Source organism: Cicer arietinum, chromosome 5 (genome assembly GCF_000331145.2).
Source record: "Cicer arietinum cultivar CDC Frontier isolate Library 1 chromosome 5, Cicar.CDCFrontier_v2.0, whole genome shotgun sequence".
Classification (NCBI taxonomy): domain Eukaryota; kingdom Viridiplantae; phylum Streptophyta; class Magnoliopsida; order Fabales; family Fabaceae; genus Cicer; species Cicer arietinum.
Window position 1 is genome coordinate 68,162,253 of NC_021164.2, and position 15,389 is coordinate 68,177,641.

Sequence of the window (15,389 nt, forward strand, 5' to 3'; positions counted from 1 at the left end):
CGGAAGATAAGTAAAATTTGATTAATAATTGTTTCAGCTAATATTCAAACTTGAGCTCAATTATATAATTCATCCTTAATTAGAGTTTGTAACCACTTGAAAACTTATGCAGATATCACAAGTTTTTTCTATAACTGAATAGTTTTACAAGTATTTATGTTAATAGATTAATTTAAATAAGTGAATCCAAATAGACCCTTAATCAATTTTGTGACTATTTTCACTTTTAGAAGGAAAAGGAAGAGAATTGGCAGCATGAAACAGCAGAGGAGGTATCTTTGGAGCATTTTCCTGCATATAGTTCACCAGATATCACAAATGAAGGAAGTGCTACATCATCACCAGATAGAAACCATGCAATTGCATTTGCAGCAGCAGTTCAAGCAGCTGCTAGAGTTGTGAGATTGACAGGTTTTGGACGTAACTCCAAAGAAGAAAGAGCAGCAATACTCATTCAATCATACTATAGAGGCTACCTAGTAAGTGTTCTTTTATCTGTTTTTGGTAAAGTTGTTGATCATTATTTAATACATCATAATTCGGTTTCAGTGGTTCAGTATGGTCCATAAATATATGCCACCCACTCCCAAACTTTCAGTTACATGTATTAATAACATATGAATGAAACACTTGCAATATATCATCGTTTTTCTTTAATCTGTTTTCAACATTAAAGTTCACATTGATTTATCATATCATATTAATAAATAAACTTTAAATGAAAAATATTTGTATTCCGAGTGTACGGATTAGCTAAAAATTAACCGGAACAGAGTTTTTTGTTTATAGTTTGGGATAATAAATGGCGTTATCCTTAAGTACAGTATTCATGAATTGCTTTAGAATTGATAACTTGATCAAAGAACCAAAAACAAATTAAGTTAATGAACATTATCTTTTGATTTTGGCTGTTTGTGCTTACTCGTCTATTCATATCCAAGTTATTATAACTCAAATATACTACATAAGACTAATACTTTAGATTAAAAACATGTTTGATAATCAACACCGATACACATAGTTATATTTAATCACTTTTCCCTCCAATTATTAACAATAATAGTATATTGATGCGTGTTTTTGTCGTGTCTGATATATGTGCACGTGCATATTGGGTGTTGAATTTTGTATGTAGGCACGACGTGCACGGCGTGCTTTGAAAGGATTAGTGAGGTTGCAAGCACTTGTGAGGGGACATAATGTGAGGAAGCAAGCACAGATGACAATGAGATGCATGCAAGCATTGGTTCGGGTACAGGCTAGAGTAAGAGCTCGTAGGCTCCAATTGACTCATCATGAGAGGACACCAGTGGAGGAACAACATCATCCTATGACAAAGTTAGACACAAATGGTTGGGACTTTAGGCGTCAAAGTAGCCACAAAATCAGGGAAAATCAATTGAGGAAACATGGAACTCCCATTAAGAAGGAGAGGGATCTTCCATATGCTTTCAACTGCCAGGTTATTGTATTTTCTTGTAAATTATGTTTTGTTAAATGCAAAATGATTTGGCTCATCTAATTAAAATTAATAGGAGTAAAATGAGAAACACTAAGTATTTATATTTCACCGCATCTATGATTTGTTATTTATATGCACAAAATTTCAACTATTAGTTATTTATTATAATGATTTATATTACTTATTTTATAACATGAAATTAGTTTCTCAATTTATAAGAGTCTAATGCAATATTTGATGTACTTTGTTTTTAGTCTTTTAAATTTTTAATTGGTGCATGATGATTACATAAAAATGTACAGGATTGTATGTCGTCAAAACTATATGCAATTATGCACTTGATACATTTGTGATCGTTTGATTTGAATCGAATAGTTCAAATATTAAGATCAGATTTTAAATTTAATAAAACCTATTTTAAATTCTTAATTGAACGACAAAAAATGTATTAACTTAATGCAATGTTGACGGCATACAATCTAAATTTGAAAACCACTTGCAATGAATCAATTCCATCTGAAGAATGATTACCACAATAAAATATATCATTTTAATTTTCGGTGTTCATAATTTTGTTTGCAGCAAAAGCAATATTTGCAGATAGACCCAAATATTGAAAACCCAAGTGTTGATGATATTGAAAACTGTGGCAATGAGCGTGAAAGAGCCCAGTTGGATTGGAACTGGTTGGAACGTTGGATGTTATCACAGTCACACAATGTTAGACCCTTGGGTTTGGGCCCAATTGAGACTCCACCATATACTCCCACTAAGGACATGTATGATGAAAAGCCAGTTGAAATGGACATGGTTGCACCTCGAGACTCAATCCGTGCCAACATGGGCCTAATGAATCAACACTTTCATGATTTAAGCCCAATCTCAAAACATCACCAACGACAGCACAGCACAGGTCTACCTAGCTACATGGCCCCAACCCAATCTGCAATGGCCAAGGTTCGAAGTCAAGGCCCAGTAAAGCATCGGGCTTCGTTTGGGTCTTACTGGAGCTCGTCGGCAAGGAGTCCTGTCAATGGGCTGGGCTATGACTCGTCCGGCTCTGGTGGAGCCACTTCTGCTCCTATGTTACAGAAGAGCCCAAGCCCAAAAATGAATGGGACTCGCCTTCAATCTAAAGGGATTTCGGGTGTTGGTCCAGATAACGTTGGTGTTGAGGATTGGGCCAACCCACTTGGGGCTCATGGCTGGGCAAGATTTGATTGACGTGTTTTTATTTTGCTAAACCTCGTGATAGTTTATACTGCCATATTTTGCGGTCTAAAACCTTGGACACCGCATTTGTATTTTATTATTTAAGGACAGTGTAATGTTGAAGTCATGTACAAGATCCAGGGTCGGTCCTGAAATTTGGGGTACCTCGAACAAACCAATAAATTAATGGCTTTTGTAATTATTTGAATATTATTTCCCTATTTCTTTTATGGTAAAAACATTAATGATGCTTTAATAATTAAAGATTCTTTAAACAATTATTTTCAATAAAACTTAAAGTGAGACTATTTAATTTATTTTGCTATAAAGTAGATCATAAATATTAAAAAACATTTTTTTATTCAATTTTGTGGAACAAAAGAAATTGTCCTAATTAAGAGATTTTTAGTTTTGTTGTCCAAGATGATATTAAATTGTATTGAAATTGCTTTTATTGACGGTTGAATCCTTTGAGAAATATGGCCCACATGTTCGGGAGCGAGAAAGTACTGAAAAAAGAGATTGGGATAAAGCGGTAGAAGTAGAAGGGTGAGGCTATGATATTTTGATTATATAAAAATAATAATATCACGTCGACAGAGGTAAAATGTAGAGTTATTTTGGGTATTTGAATCTGACGCAGGTACCCTTTTTTCTCTTTCCGTATCTATATTTCCATCACACGTCATCCATGTCATGTGAACCGTGCACTCTCTCTTCAATCACTATTTTTGTTCACACAACACACACCACACTCTCTCTTCTCTTCTCTTTCCGATCCTTTTCCTCCTACATTGGACTTCCTTCAAACCCGCATGGACTCTCTAGAACTCCCTCGCCTCCTTCTCCATCACCCCCGCTCATCTTCACCTCTAACTCGACCTCAATACAATTCCCGATTCTTACCTCAATTGCCTAATTTCCCTTCTAAGCTCAAAAATGCTACTAAATATGCCACCTTGCGATCAATTTCCGGCGGTGGTTCCGACGCTTCTAAAGACGGTCCATCTGCCTTTGACGATGACAGTGCTCTCTTATTATCCAGAGAGATTGACGATTTTGGCTCTCTCGTTGGATTTCGCTTGATTCCTGACTCTGGTACGTGTCTTTCTTTTTCATTTCCTCTTTTCTAAATTCTCACTATCTTCAAATGCATGGCCGTGTTATTGAAATTATTTTCATAGCTTAATTCTATTTCTGTTTCATTCTAACTCAAATGAATAGTATGTTGTTAATGTTTACAATGTCAAATAATGACCTTGCATCCCCCAATTCGTCATCAAGTTTCAGGTAGTGTTTGTTATAGGAGTGATATGGTGGTTTAAGGGGGAAAATAGGGTTTCTCAGATAATGTATTGTGAATTCGGATCAATACCAATATTTCTAGTAACTAATTACTTTTTTTTTAAAACACTTGGTTTCACTTTTGGAGGAGATAAAATATGATTACAGTAGTGAAGAATTGATTTTGACATGTTTGGCAGAATCACCAAGAACAATAGAGATGTTGGCAAAAGCTACCCTTTGGAGCTTCAACCTAAATCATAGTTACACATTGATTTTGGCTAACTAGCTTCCAATCCAAACATATATTAGGATTGATTTTGTCTCCAAAAGTGATTCTAACTTGAAGTTAGAATTTGAAGCTTTTACCTCTAGAAAAAAATGTTTTTTAGCCTCAAATTTATTTTTCAACTCACTTTTTTAGCCACAATCAATTTTACATAATCAATTCATTCAAAATCGATTTTTGTCACAGAATAACCAAACACATACTTACAGCTTTAAAACGAAAAAAGATTATGCTATTGTTATGATTTTTTACTAGTCATGGATTTTTTATGAGAGTGTTACATGCAGGGAAAACTACCAAAACTCAAGGGGATTTAAGGAGCGATGAAGTCGAAAAATTGGAGGTTGAGAATGTAGGAGAAGAGAAGGCTAAGACAAGAGTGTCCTATAACATTGTTTTTGTTACATCCGAAGCTGCACCGTATTCTAAGACTGGTGGCCTTGCAGATGTATGTGGTTCTTTGCCAATAGCACTGGCTGCTCGTGGACATCGTGTCATGGTTATCTCTCCTAGATACATACACGGTACTGCCGCAGATAGTAAGTATTCTGGTGCAGTTGATCTTGATAGCGGTGTCAAGGTATTTTGCTTTGGAGGTGTTCAAGAAGTTGGCTTTTTCCATGAGTATAGGGAAGGTGTTGATTGGGTAAGAACCTCCTTTTCTTTGTACTCTTTTCTTTTTGTTCTAGGCATTTTCTACTTTTGAATTTGATTTCTTGCATTATAGCATCTACTTTGTGTCTGTGTTGATGATACACAGTTCTGTACTGCATCACTGTTTTTAGGTATTTGTAGATCACCCTTCATTTCATAGACCAGGGAATCCTTATGGAGACAAGTTTGGGACTTTTGGTGATAATCAGGTATAATCTTACTTCTCAGCTTTGATGCTAGATTAGCATTCAATTTCCATCCCTGTTGTATGAATAATAATAAATTTCTTTCTCATTTGGTTTTACAGTTTCGGTTCACTTTACTTTCCCATGCAGCATGTGAAGCCCCATTAGTGCTTCCATTGGGAGGGTTCACTTATGGAGAAAAATGTCTATTCCTCGTTAATGATTGGCATGCCAGCCTAGTTCCAGTGTATGCATGCCGACCTACCTTTAATCTTTTTTCTTTTTCCATTTAAGTGATACAATTTTCCCCAAGCATTATATCTGTCGAAGTTTCTCTTTACTTAAAAATGTCGGTGTAAATACATTTGTTTAAAGACTATATTTCTTCCAATGACTCTCTGCGATCCTGCAATTTTCTATTAATTTGGTAATTTACTTTTCCGTATTTTCAAATATTATTTTTTATTAGTCTTCCTCATGTCATGTTGATTTTCACATTTTAAGTTTCATTTAAAGCTTCTTGGGATTTATCTGAGTTGATACCGTCTTACTGAGGACGAGCACTAATATTGTATTGCAGGCTTTTGGCGTCAAAGTATCGTCCACATGGGGTATATAAGGATGCACGTAGTATATTAGTGATTCACAATATTGCACACCAGGTAATAGCATCGATAATGATATGCTATCTCTATTCTCTACTCTTTCTCAACTGAGCTTTTGATCTTCAACAACAGAACAAGAGTCTCTATTAGATCAGTTTTATGCTTTTCATTAACATGCCTTCAGCTTAGCAGCCTCTCATTGACAATTATTCAGCCACATTCTCTAGATCAAGATCATAGGCCCTGAGCCACCTGTTATAGCACTAAATACTCTGTTAATCACTGCACGCTATATTACTTTCATTTTGAATTTTATACCAACATCAAATTACCAAGGACCATCCTGTTAGGTGGGATATATTTTGAAGTTTAAAAACATATAAAATATAATCTTGTTGCTCTGTTTTCACATTGAAATGGATTTTTGAACACAATTAGCTGGGCTGTGCATGCATATGTATATCAAAGATGCTTGAACGTGTTAGTAAACAGTATGACAAGTGATTTTATCTTTGATCTGTCATGCCAAAAATAGGGTGAATAATGTTTTGTTGAATGTAATTTATATCTACACAAGAAATTTGAGACAGGTTCAGGATGTAACAGCGAAAGTATTAACCTAGATAATTAGTTATTATAAATTGTTAGATGGTATACCTTGGTACCTGACATCTTTAAGTTGTTTAGTCTTGTTATATCAGCAAAGAGGTTGATAAGTTTATATGTTAGGGAGTGGAACCTGCAATTACATATAGCAATTTGGGGCTGCCTCCAGATTGGTATGGAGCCCTGGGCTGGGTATTCCCTACCTGGGCGAGGACGCATGCTCTTGACACAGGTGAAGCTGTCAATTTTCTAAAAGGCGCCATTGTTACAGCCGATCGGATAGTAACAGTGAGCAAGGTGATTACACTTCATATCATTCATTTTGCTTCCTATTGTTTGATCTAGTTAAATATTGGGTATTTGATAATTACTCCAAATGTTTCCATTCCTCATAGTGGATGCTCAATTTACAAATTTTAAAATCATCCATTAAACGATGAAACCTGCATCACATTGTGATAACTTACAATACCTATAGGCTATAGTATCTTAACATTCTCTGTAATAGAATTTCCAGTTTCTATTGGTATGTGCTATTGTATGGAATGCTTTAAGGCTGCCTCTCTTTTCCAGGGATATTCCTGGGAAATAACTACTAATGAAGGTGGTTTTGGTCTACATGAGATATTAACCGAAAGAAGAAGTATTCTCAGCGGTATGTTTTTTATCATTATTTTTCTTGTTGCTTACTTTATCAAGCACATACCATAAAAGATTTATTAAGGCTTGAGTATTTTTAAATTGATGATATATGTTTTTACTCCTGAAGGAACTATAAAACCCAAATTTGGGGGGAAATAATTCCCTTCAGTGAAAATGCACATCTCCCATAAAGTTTTAGATCATATTTGGTACTCCCTTGTCCCACAATAATTGTCACATTTGCTCATTTGACATATTAAGAAAAAACCATAAATGAAAGAAAGAGAATAGTAATTTTACTAAATTATCCTTATTAAGCATTGAGGTGTTCACCATTATTATAAAATGCAAAGTGGAATATAATGTCTTGGGAGTGATATACATAGTATTAATTATAGGGTACAATTGAAACAAAGTAATTTAGTCTTACTTTGAAAATTGAAAATGAAATCCATTTGTGACAATTCTTTTTGTAAATGTGACAATTATTGTAGGACGGAGGGAGTATGTTTGTGGTAAATGTTGAACTCTGACTATATCATGGCTTTCATTTTCACCCATAATAGTAGGTTGAGTTTGAAATTAGGATTGCTAAAAATTCAGTTCAACCATTCCTTCTAATTCAGTTCATATCAATTTGCTTTGAAGAAAAGAAAAAATAATCTTGCTGCAACTTACAATTTCTGCAATATGGCACCTATGTTTTGATTAATTGTTAATTGTGCATGAAACTTTGATTAATTGTTGACGTGCATGTTGTGTTAACTTTAATGGATGGATTGGTTTGGGGACTATTCAAGCATAAGTGTAGTTGGAGTGATTAATGAACAATAAAAAAACAGATGAAATTGCCTAATCTGGTGTTTTTCAAAGTTGAGAAGGATCCGGTGCATTTCCCTTTTGTTTTTCCTTCAAGCTGTATTTGTTCAGTTAACTTTTGCAAGTCATTACGTAATGCGTTGTGAAAAATACTAATGCTGCTCTGGATTCACCAAAACTGTGTATTTGTTCATTTATTTGCTAGTACAGTACTATTAACTTGTGTCCTATAATATGTTGCAATTATAATGGTTTATATTATCAAAAGAGAATTTTTGAAGTTCCTATGGTTTATTTTCTTAATAACAAGTAACAACTAAATCTGATTTAATAAATTCAGAAGTTGTGGAATTGTTATTTTCCTAGTCATTACGAATATATTGGAATTGGGAAAGCAAAACAGTAAACTGTATTGTTAATTCTTTACTCAATGATGTACCTTGATGTTCAAACTTGGGTTTTGTTGTTGAATAGGGATCACAAATGGAATTGATGTTACTGAATGGGACCCATTATCTGATGAACATATTGCTTGCAACTATTCTGCTGATGACCTTTCTGGGAAGGTTGTTTTAGTCTTTAGCTGTATCCTCTGTCCCTTGTATCTTCAGATGAACTTGTCTTACCCTAATTATCAATGGACAGGTGAAATGTAAGATTGCTTTGCAGAAGGAATTGGGTCTTCCAGTGAGGCCTGATTGTCCATTGGTAGGTTCATGTTATCTGGTTAGTAAAATTATTCTCACTCTATCTTGTATTGATCGTGGCTGTAACTTGTAGATTGGATTCGTCGGAAGACTTGACTACCAGAAAGGCATTGACCTGATTCGCCAGGCAATTCCAGAGCTTATGCAAGATGATGTTCAGTTTGTAAGTGATTTTGTAAATTAGATTTATAAATACATATCTGTTGCAAAATAACTAAGCCCTTGATACCTATTTGTAACCCCTGTTCACCCAGGGTATAATACAACATAGGGTTTAATAGTTTTTGGTCGCTGTAAAATTGGTAAAATATTATTTTAGTCTCTGTTAATATTTTTTTTATTCCCTAAACTTAACAAAAGAGTCCCTTGTCAGGCTTTTCCCAGGGCTAAAAGTATATAAATAATTTTTAATCTTTTAAGTTTTAAGGACTAAAAATGTAAAACGTTTATAGAGACTAAAATAAACATTTTCCCAATTTTATAGGACCATTAATATATTTAACGATATAACTACCTGCTAAATAAATATTTAAACATCTTGATATTTGCCTGGAAAAAGTCCCGGTAATTGATCATTTTTGCAAATCCAGCTTCTTTCCTGGTATGAATAATTTCGTTTAAGAGTATATTTGGGTCTCATATAACTGATAGATAAAAGTATACACTCTGAGGAATATATGTTGTGTATGTGGCCTTCATTTATATTAGACAGCCTCTTATCCTTTTTTCAGGTAATGCTTGGTTCAGGAAACCCTATTTATGAAGATTGGATGAGAGCGACAGAGTTAGCTTATAAAGATCAATTTCGGGGTTGGGTTGGGTTCAACGTTCCAGTATCTCATAGAATAACTGCAGGGTAAATCCATAGTTTATGTATCTTCTATAGAAGAATTGCAGGGTCATTTAAAACATTCTTGCTGTTTTAATGTTTCTGCATCAACTATTCATGTTTATTGATTCCTCTGATGACCAGCTGTGATATACTGTTAATGCCATCGACATTCGAGCCCTGCGGACTAAACCAGCTGTATGCAATGAGATATGGAACTATACCAGTAGTTCATGAAACTGGGGGACTAAGAGTAAGTCAAAGAAAATATGAAGTAGTTCACTAGTTCGATATTATTTATCTGCCTTAAAGCCTTTGATTTTGTTGTTTTACAGGACACTGTTCAAACTTTTAATCCATATGCTGAAGGAAGCAATGCTGAAGGAAGCAACGCTGAAGGCACAGGGTATGTTGTTCTTGTTCGTGAGCTTCAATTTCTTTTCCCTTCAAGTTAATTGTTGCTTTTAGTTGTGATTAGCAGGAATTTAAACTTTTGGAAGTTATCTGAGTATAATACTGCAGTCAGTTAAACTCCCATTAGTATCCATTAGCCTGGAGAATTAAATGACAGCCAGTATCAATAATATACATCATAACCACGGATTAGGTGGTCACTGGCAGTTTAGTTCTTTTTTTTTTTTGCTAAAAGCATGTCTTATTCTAGTAAAAGGAGGAAAAATAGATGTCAGACTTGGTTTTCTGAACACAAATCATAGCTTCAAATATGAATTAAAGTTTTTATGGCTGTCGTTCTAAATCTATGAATTCCTGCTATGCTTTTTGTTTCCTGTGGCACTGTTAGAGGTAATGCTACAATGTCCCATGGTTTTCACTTATAATACAAATGAATATGTTCGTTTTGGATTGTTTGACATTGTTATAAATTTCATTAACAGGTGGACGTTTTCTCCACTGACTAAGGAAAGCATGTTAGTGGTAAGCATGATCTACGTGTAACTCATTTGTGGTCCATTTAAATTCATTATATTTGTTTATAAGCATGCTCTGGTAGTGCCTTTATATTTCATTATATTCTATATTGTCTCTCTCTCTCTCTCTCTTGCAAATTGATGTGAACTTTTGCGACATATGCCATGTTATCTTTCATTGCATCTTTTGCTGTGGTTGTCGTAGTCGTGGTTTTGAGTTTTATATTTTTTCAGGCTCTAAGATACGCGATTCAAACATTTAATGAACACAAGCCTTCATGGGAGGGATTGATGAAAAGAGGTATGACGAGAGATTACACATGGGTAAATGCCGCCACTCAATATGAGCAAATCATTGAGTGGGCATTCATGGATCCACCCTATTGCTGAAAACAGAAATGAAGTTTGCACACAGCATCAAAGATCAACACAATATTTTCTTTCAATATCAGAAGGCTAGATATCAGGATTTGAGACCAGCTGCTTTTTGTTATTTTACTATTAAACACAATTTTTTCCTACCATTTGTTGAGGGGTGCACATATTATATATTACCCTTAATTGAGCTGTGATGCTGTATCCTATGATAGGTGCATAAAATCAGCTAGGTAGTCCTCGTGGGATTTTGTATACTGATTGTAATTCCACGTTGTTTTGTCACTATATATGAAGCATTTTAATGCTATTCCTAAGTTTACAGTACAGAGGCGAAAACAATTGATGATAAATTTTGTGGATCCATAACAATCGGTAAATAGCTTGAAAAAAATCAAGAAAGCTGTACTATTGGGAGTGACTGAAACAATTTGCTATTTGCATGATGCATCAATCTCTGCTTAATCAAGAAAGTTGTACTATTTGAAAGTGAGTTCGGTATGTCATAGAAAGTAATAATTGATGTAACACTTCCATAATTAATATTCTATTTGGGATTTAAATCATGAGAGATCAGATCAAATAATGGTTGAATTTAATAGTTGTTATTTGCTGTTTTGGCACTAAAAATGGTTTGAAAGACGCACTAGATAAACATTTTGTTTATAAAAAATTTAAGGTAAAGGGAAGGTGATCTAGGAAGATAAACTAAACATATTATGAAATGAATGATACCTAATGTTGGTTATGAATTATACCTAATGTTGGTTGTGTTAATTAAGTCAATCAACTTTTTATGTATATATCAAAGGCAAGTTTGTTTGTGTTACAGGAAAAATATATATTTTGAAAAAGAAAACAAAAATATATGGAGGTAGGTTCATAGAAATTTCTTCGTTATCCAATCACTACAAATTGTAGAATCATAAAATAGTATAGGAGTTAGAGGAAGAATATGAACCTGGATGATACAATGCAAAATAGAAAATTTGAGAGTGCATATTTACAAGAAGCACCTAAATTATATACAATAGAAAAAAGAGAAAGTCTTCAATTTAAACTTAAAAAGTAAAAAATAATGGAGATTTAAGAAACACCCTTTAAGAAGATGTAGATTCAAATGTACCTTTTTGTTTTAGTGTTGTTTTCTTGTTTTGAACTCCTAGCACAAAAGAACTCATCTTTAAGAAGATGCAACTTCAAAAATAACTCTTAGTATCTAATATATTTGCAAAAAAGAAACTTCCACCACATAGAGTATAGTTTGGTTTTTCATTTTCCTGCCAAAATGTAATTTTCAAATTACAAGTAAGTTTGGACTTTTTGTTTGGGTAACATTAGAATTACTTGATAAACTTAATTTTGCCTCAAGTGTACGTTTAGCCAAAAGTATTATCATGATATTTTTGCTTTTTCATTTTTCGTTTATATGATTTGTTCTCAATATATCATCTATAATATGTTACAATTATAAATACAACTTTAAAAAATATATATCATTTTTAATAAATATACATTTAAAAGTACATTTGATTAATTATATAATTTAAACAAATTTTATTTTATAAAACGACGTTTGTAAAAAAAGTATCTAAATATATATTACATTATAAAAAAACTCATTTTTAAGTAAAAATATATTTACAAAATAATTTTTTGAAGAAAAGGTAAATTTTCAAAATAAAATTAGTACATGCAAATGATAATTCAAACACAAACATAATACACTGTATACATAATTAAGTGGGATGCTTACTTTTAATTTTATACGTGTCAGACTTCGCTAAAAAAATAACATAGGAGGTTAGTTAATTTTCTTTTGAAAGCATAGTGAGATAATTAATTGGAAAAATGCTCATCGATTTTTTTCATGATTTTTAGAGCACTAATTAAGAAATGCCGTGATTTTTCTTTTTTACTTCCTAAGTTTAATAAAGAAACATGACCATTTTCCCAATTAACTATTCCACTTTGGAAACGCTTTCCCAATTTAAACATAGATAATTAATTGAGATTGTTTAGGATACTAATTAAGAAGTCCCGCAAAGAAAAAGTGTTGTCATATATATTATCACTATATTAATATTATTCTAATATTATTAAATTGAATTGTTTTTCTATAAAAAAAACATAATAATACTTTTTTTTACAAGAAAACCATATTAATATTAAATCTTTTTTAAATATAAATTAAATTAAATATTTATTAGATATAATATTTAATTTATACAAAATAAAAAATATTAATTTGTTAAATTTTTCAACGATAAATTATGTGTTAGTATAAATTTATGGTAGCAATTTAATAATGTTGTCGCAAAAAGTTGAATTATTTCCGCTGTATTTTATTTTACCGTCAAAATATTGTATTATTACCAACAAAAAATTATGTTGTCAAAGATTACATTATTTTTAATGAAAAATTATTTATTGACAAAAAAAATTATATTATTCATAATATAAATTACGTTGTTACTAAAACATTGTATTATTCTTAAAGATATGTAAAAAAAATTGTATAGTTACCATTAACAAATTATGCTATTATAAAAAAGTATTACTATTTCCAGCAACAATAATTATTATTGGGATGAGTCATTTTTTCGATGGTAACAATATCATAGATAAATAAAGTATCTTATTTCAACACTTAAATAAGTTGCTACTACATGTTACCTAAGACTCAAAAAGAGCATGAAAGTTGATATATCATTTCACCTCTGATTGAGAAACTACTATTTTGATCAGAAACTGAAATTAAATATAATTTATAAACATTCGCATTTTTCAATTTAGGGTGGTATCTTATTAAAAACAAAATTGTGACAAGAAGAAGTAAAGTAGACATTAGCTCCTAAAAATGGATAGTGAAGTTGAGGTATGAACTATATGTAATCACCCACCCAATAAAATGATCTACAATAATGAAATATGAGAGAGAGAAAAACTCAACCTCCACTTCCCCACTCCTCAAATCCCTATATGATATTTTGCTTGATTAAACACAAACAAAAGGAGAAGATGAGAAAGCATAGTTGAGAAGTTACGTTAGGAGAATTTAGTAATTTAACGAAAATCGAGACAGCGATAGTGAGCTGTGGTTGGGAGAGCATCCAATCTAATTGCATCTCCCACCCATCCCATTTTCTATTCTCACCCCCCTCCTTCTCTCTTTTCTTTCATCTTCTTCTTTACATATTCATTCATTCTCCTTCTTCTCTTTCTTCATTCCCATCCCAAATGAGATCCTACTCCATCCCTAAATTGAAACCAAAACCCTAATCCCAATCCCAATTCAAATTCCACAATGACCATACCAAAACCCTAAAACTCCACACACCAAAATTATAAATTGAAACCCCTTTCTCGATTGATTCAACCTTTTTTCATTCATTCATTACCATTATCATCCATAGATTAATAAATGGGTGCAGCTTCAATGATTTGGAACCCAGACCTAATCCATTATCTATGCATTGCAAAATCGACAACAATCCTCGCACATCACATTAAAAACACCAAAGATTCAAACTTTGAATCATTGGCCTCTGAATGCTTAACAAAAACCCCTCCAAATCACTCATTCTTCTCTCACACCGTTAATAATCTCACCTACACATTCCTCATCGACCCTACCTTCGTTATCTTCGCTATCTTCGATCACCACCTTCTCAAATCTCATGCACTCGCTTTCCTTAACCGTGTCAGATCCTCCCTCATCGAAACCCTAAATCAAAATGACAACTTTGTCCCTTTCTCCCTTCAGACACAATTCGATTCAGTTTTCAACGAAACCCTAAATTTCTATGATTTATCTCCTTCCGGTAACGAGAAGAGTTCGCCGTTGACCACGCTTCCTCTAATTGGGAAACCTGGTGAAGGCTTGAAGAAAAAGAAGAGACTTATTGACGATGGAAAAGACGCTGCGTTGGTTGATTTATCAGACGACGCCGTTTCGTTGCCGTTTGCAAAGGTGAATGATCGTCAGAAAGCGAAGCATGTATGGAAAAAGCACGTTTGGGTTGTGTTGTTGCTTGATTTGTTTGTTTGTGCGGTTTTGTTTGTTATTTGGTTATGGGTTTGCAGCGGTTTCAAATGCATGGCTTATTGAATTTTCAAATCCCAAATTTTTCTTCAAGAAGAAAAAATGGCCACTTTTTTTTTTTTTTTTCTGTTACGGTTTTTTTTGTCCCTTCTATGAGGGGATTCTTAGTTTCTCGTTTAATGGAAGTGCAGAATATAGATTTGGAGGAAAATCGGTATTTCCATGTAATTGGGGTTTCGGTTGCTTTTTCATCAGTTTTTTTTTTTTGTTCCTTTTTTCTTGATGGAAATTGCATCCGAAGATCTTGTTATTTTCCGGACAATCCTGGTCTGATCGTGTTTTGTCTCATACAATTGTTTGAGAATTTGTATTTGCTCAATTGTGCAAAGTTACAGTTTCCTCATTTCAGGTGTTTAATATCTGTTCTATATACTGACTACTGAGCATTATTGATTGTTACTTACTTTTCCTTATGCTTTAATTTTTATGATGTTGTAGTCTTTTATTATTTGAATTTCACAGTTTCATGGATTTGTCTTTGATTAGTAGTTGAGTTTAGCTTAGGTATTTGTTATGTCCTTATGTGAATGGTCATTTGAATAGGTTAGATGAGGTTGCTTGATGTAATGATAAGCTTTATATTTGAACAATATGGCCACCAATCCTAACATAACATAGTTAGTTCTGAAAAGTTCATCAGTTGAAGGGTTGAGGCTTTTTTTCTCCTTTGGCTATATATAATTTGG

At 33.0% G+C, this 15,389-nt stretch overlaps 3 protein-coding genes across 8 annotated transcripts in view; all 3 read left to right on the forward strand.

Annotated features, from left to right (window-relative positions):
• The window catches only part of LOC101511681 (protein IQ-DOMAIN 21), a 5,092-nt gene extending 2,210 nt beyond the window's left edge, over positions 1 to 2,882 (forward strand). For 3 of the 6 annotated variants that reach the window (XM_073368362.1, XM_073368363.1, XM_073368364.1), the window contains 3 exons: positions 234 to 479; positions 1,136 to 1,462; positions 2,045 to 2,882. In XM_073368362.1, the coding sequence (XP_073224463.1) occupies positions 234 to 479; positions 1,136 to 1,462; positions 2,045 to 2,686 (1,215 nt within the window). In that variant the 3' untranslated portion in view covers positions 2,687 to 2,882. Of the gene's footprint in view, positions 1 to 230; positions 480 to 1,135; positions 1,463 to 2,044 lie in introns of all 6 variants that reach the window. The other 3 variants (XM_012716437.3, XM_004502597.4, XM_004502598.4) reach the window with 1 other exon arrangement.
• Positions 2,883 to 3,345: 463 nt separating this feature from the next.
• Positions 3,346 to 10,915, forward strand: LOC101512422 (soluble starch synthase 1, chloroplastic/amyloplastic). Its single transcript, XM_004502600.4, has 15 exons — positions 3,346 to 3,772; positions 4,535 to 4,893; positions 5,033 to 5,110; positions 5,209 to 5,333; positions 5,667 to 5,748; positions 6,421 to 6,594; positions 6,871 to 6,952; positions 8,233 to 8,324; positions 8,404 to 8,466; positions 8,539 to 8,628; positions 9,197 to 9,321; positions 9,439 to 9,547; positions 9,630 to 9,700; positions 10,191 to 10,230; positions 10,458 to 10,915. Exons 1-15 carry the CDS (start codon positions 3,490 to 3,492, stop codon positions 10,611 to 10,613), a joined length of 1,929 nt encoding a protein of 642 aa, XP_004502657.1. The 5' UTR covers positions 3,346 to 3,489; the 3' UTR covers positions 10,614 to 10,915.
• Positions 10,916 to 13,488: 2,573 nt separating this feature from the next.
• On the forward strand, positions 13,489 to 15,102 carry LOC101513283 (phytolongin Phyl2.2-like). The gene has a single exon (XM_004502603.4). The coding sequence runs from the start codon at positions 14,023 to 14,025 to the stop codon at positions 14,707 to 14,709; it is 687 nt and encodes a 228-aa protein (XP_004502660.1). The 5' UTR covers positions 13,489 to 14,022; the 3' UTR covers positions 14,710 to 15,102.
• The last annotated feature ends 287 nt before the right edge of the window (positions 15,103 to 15,389 follow it).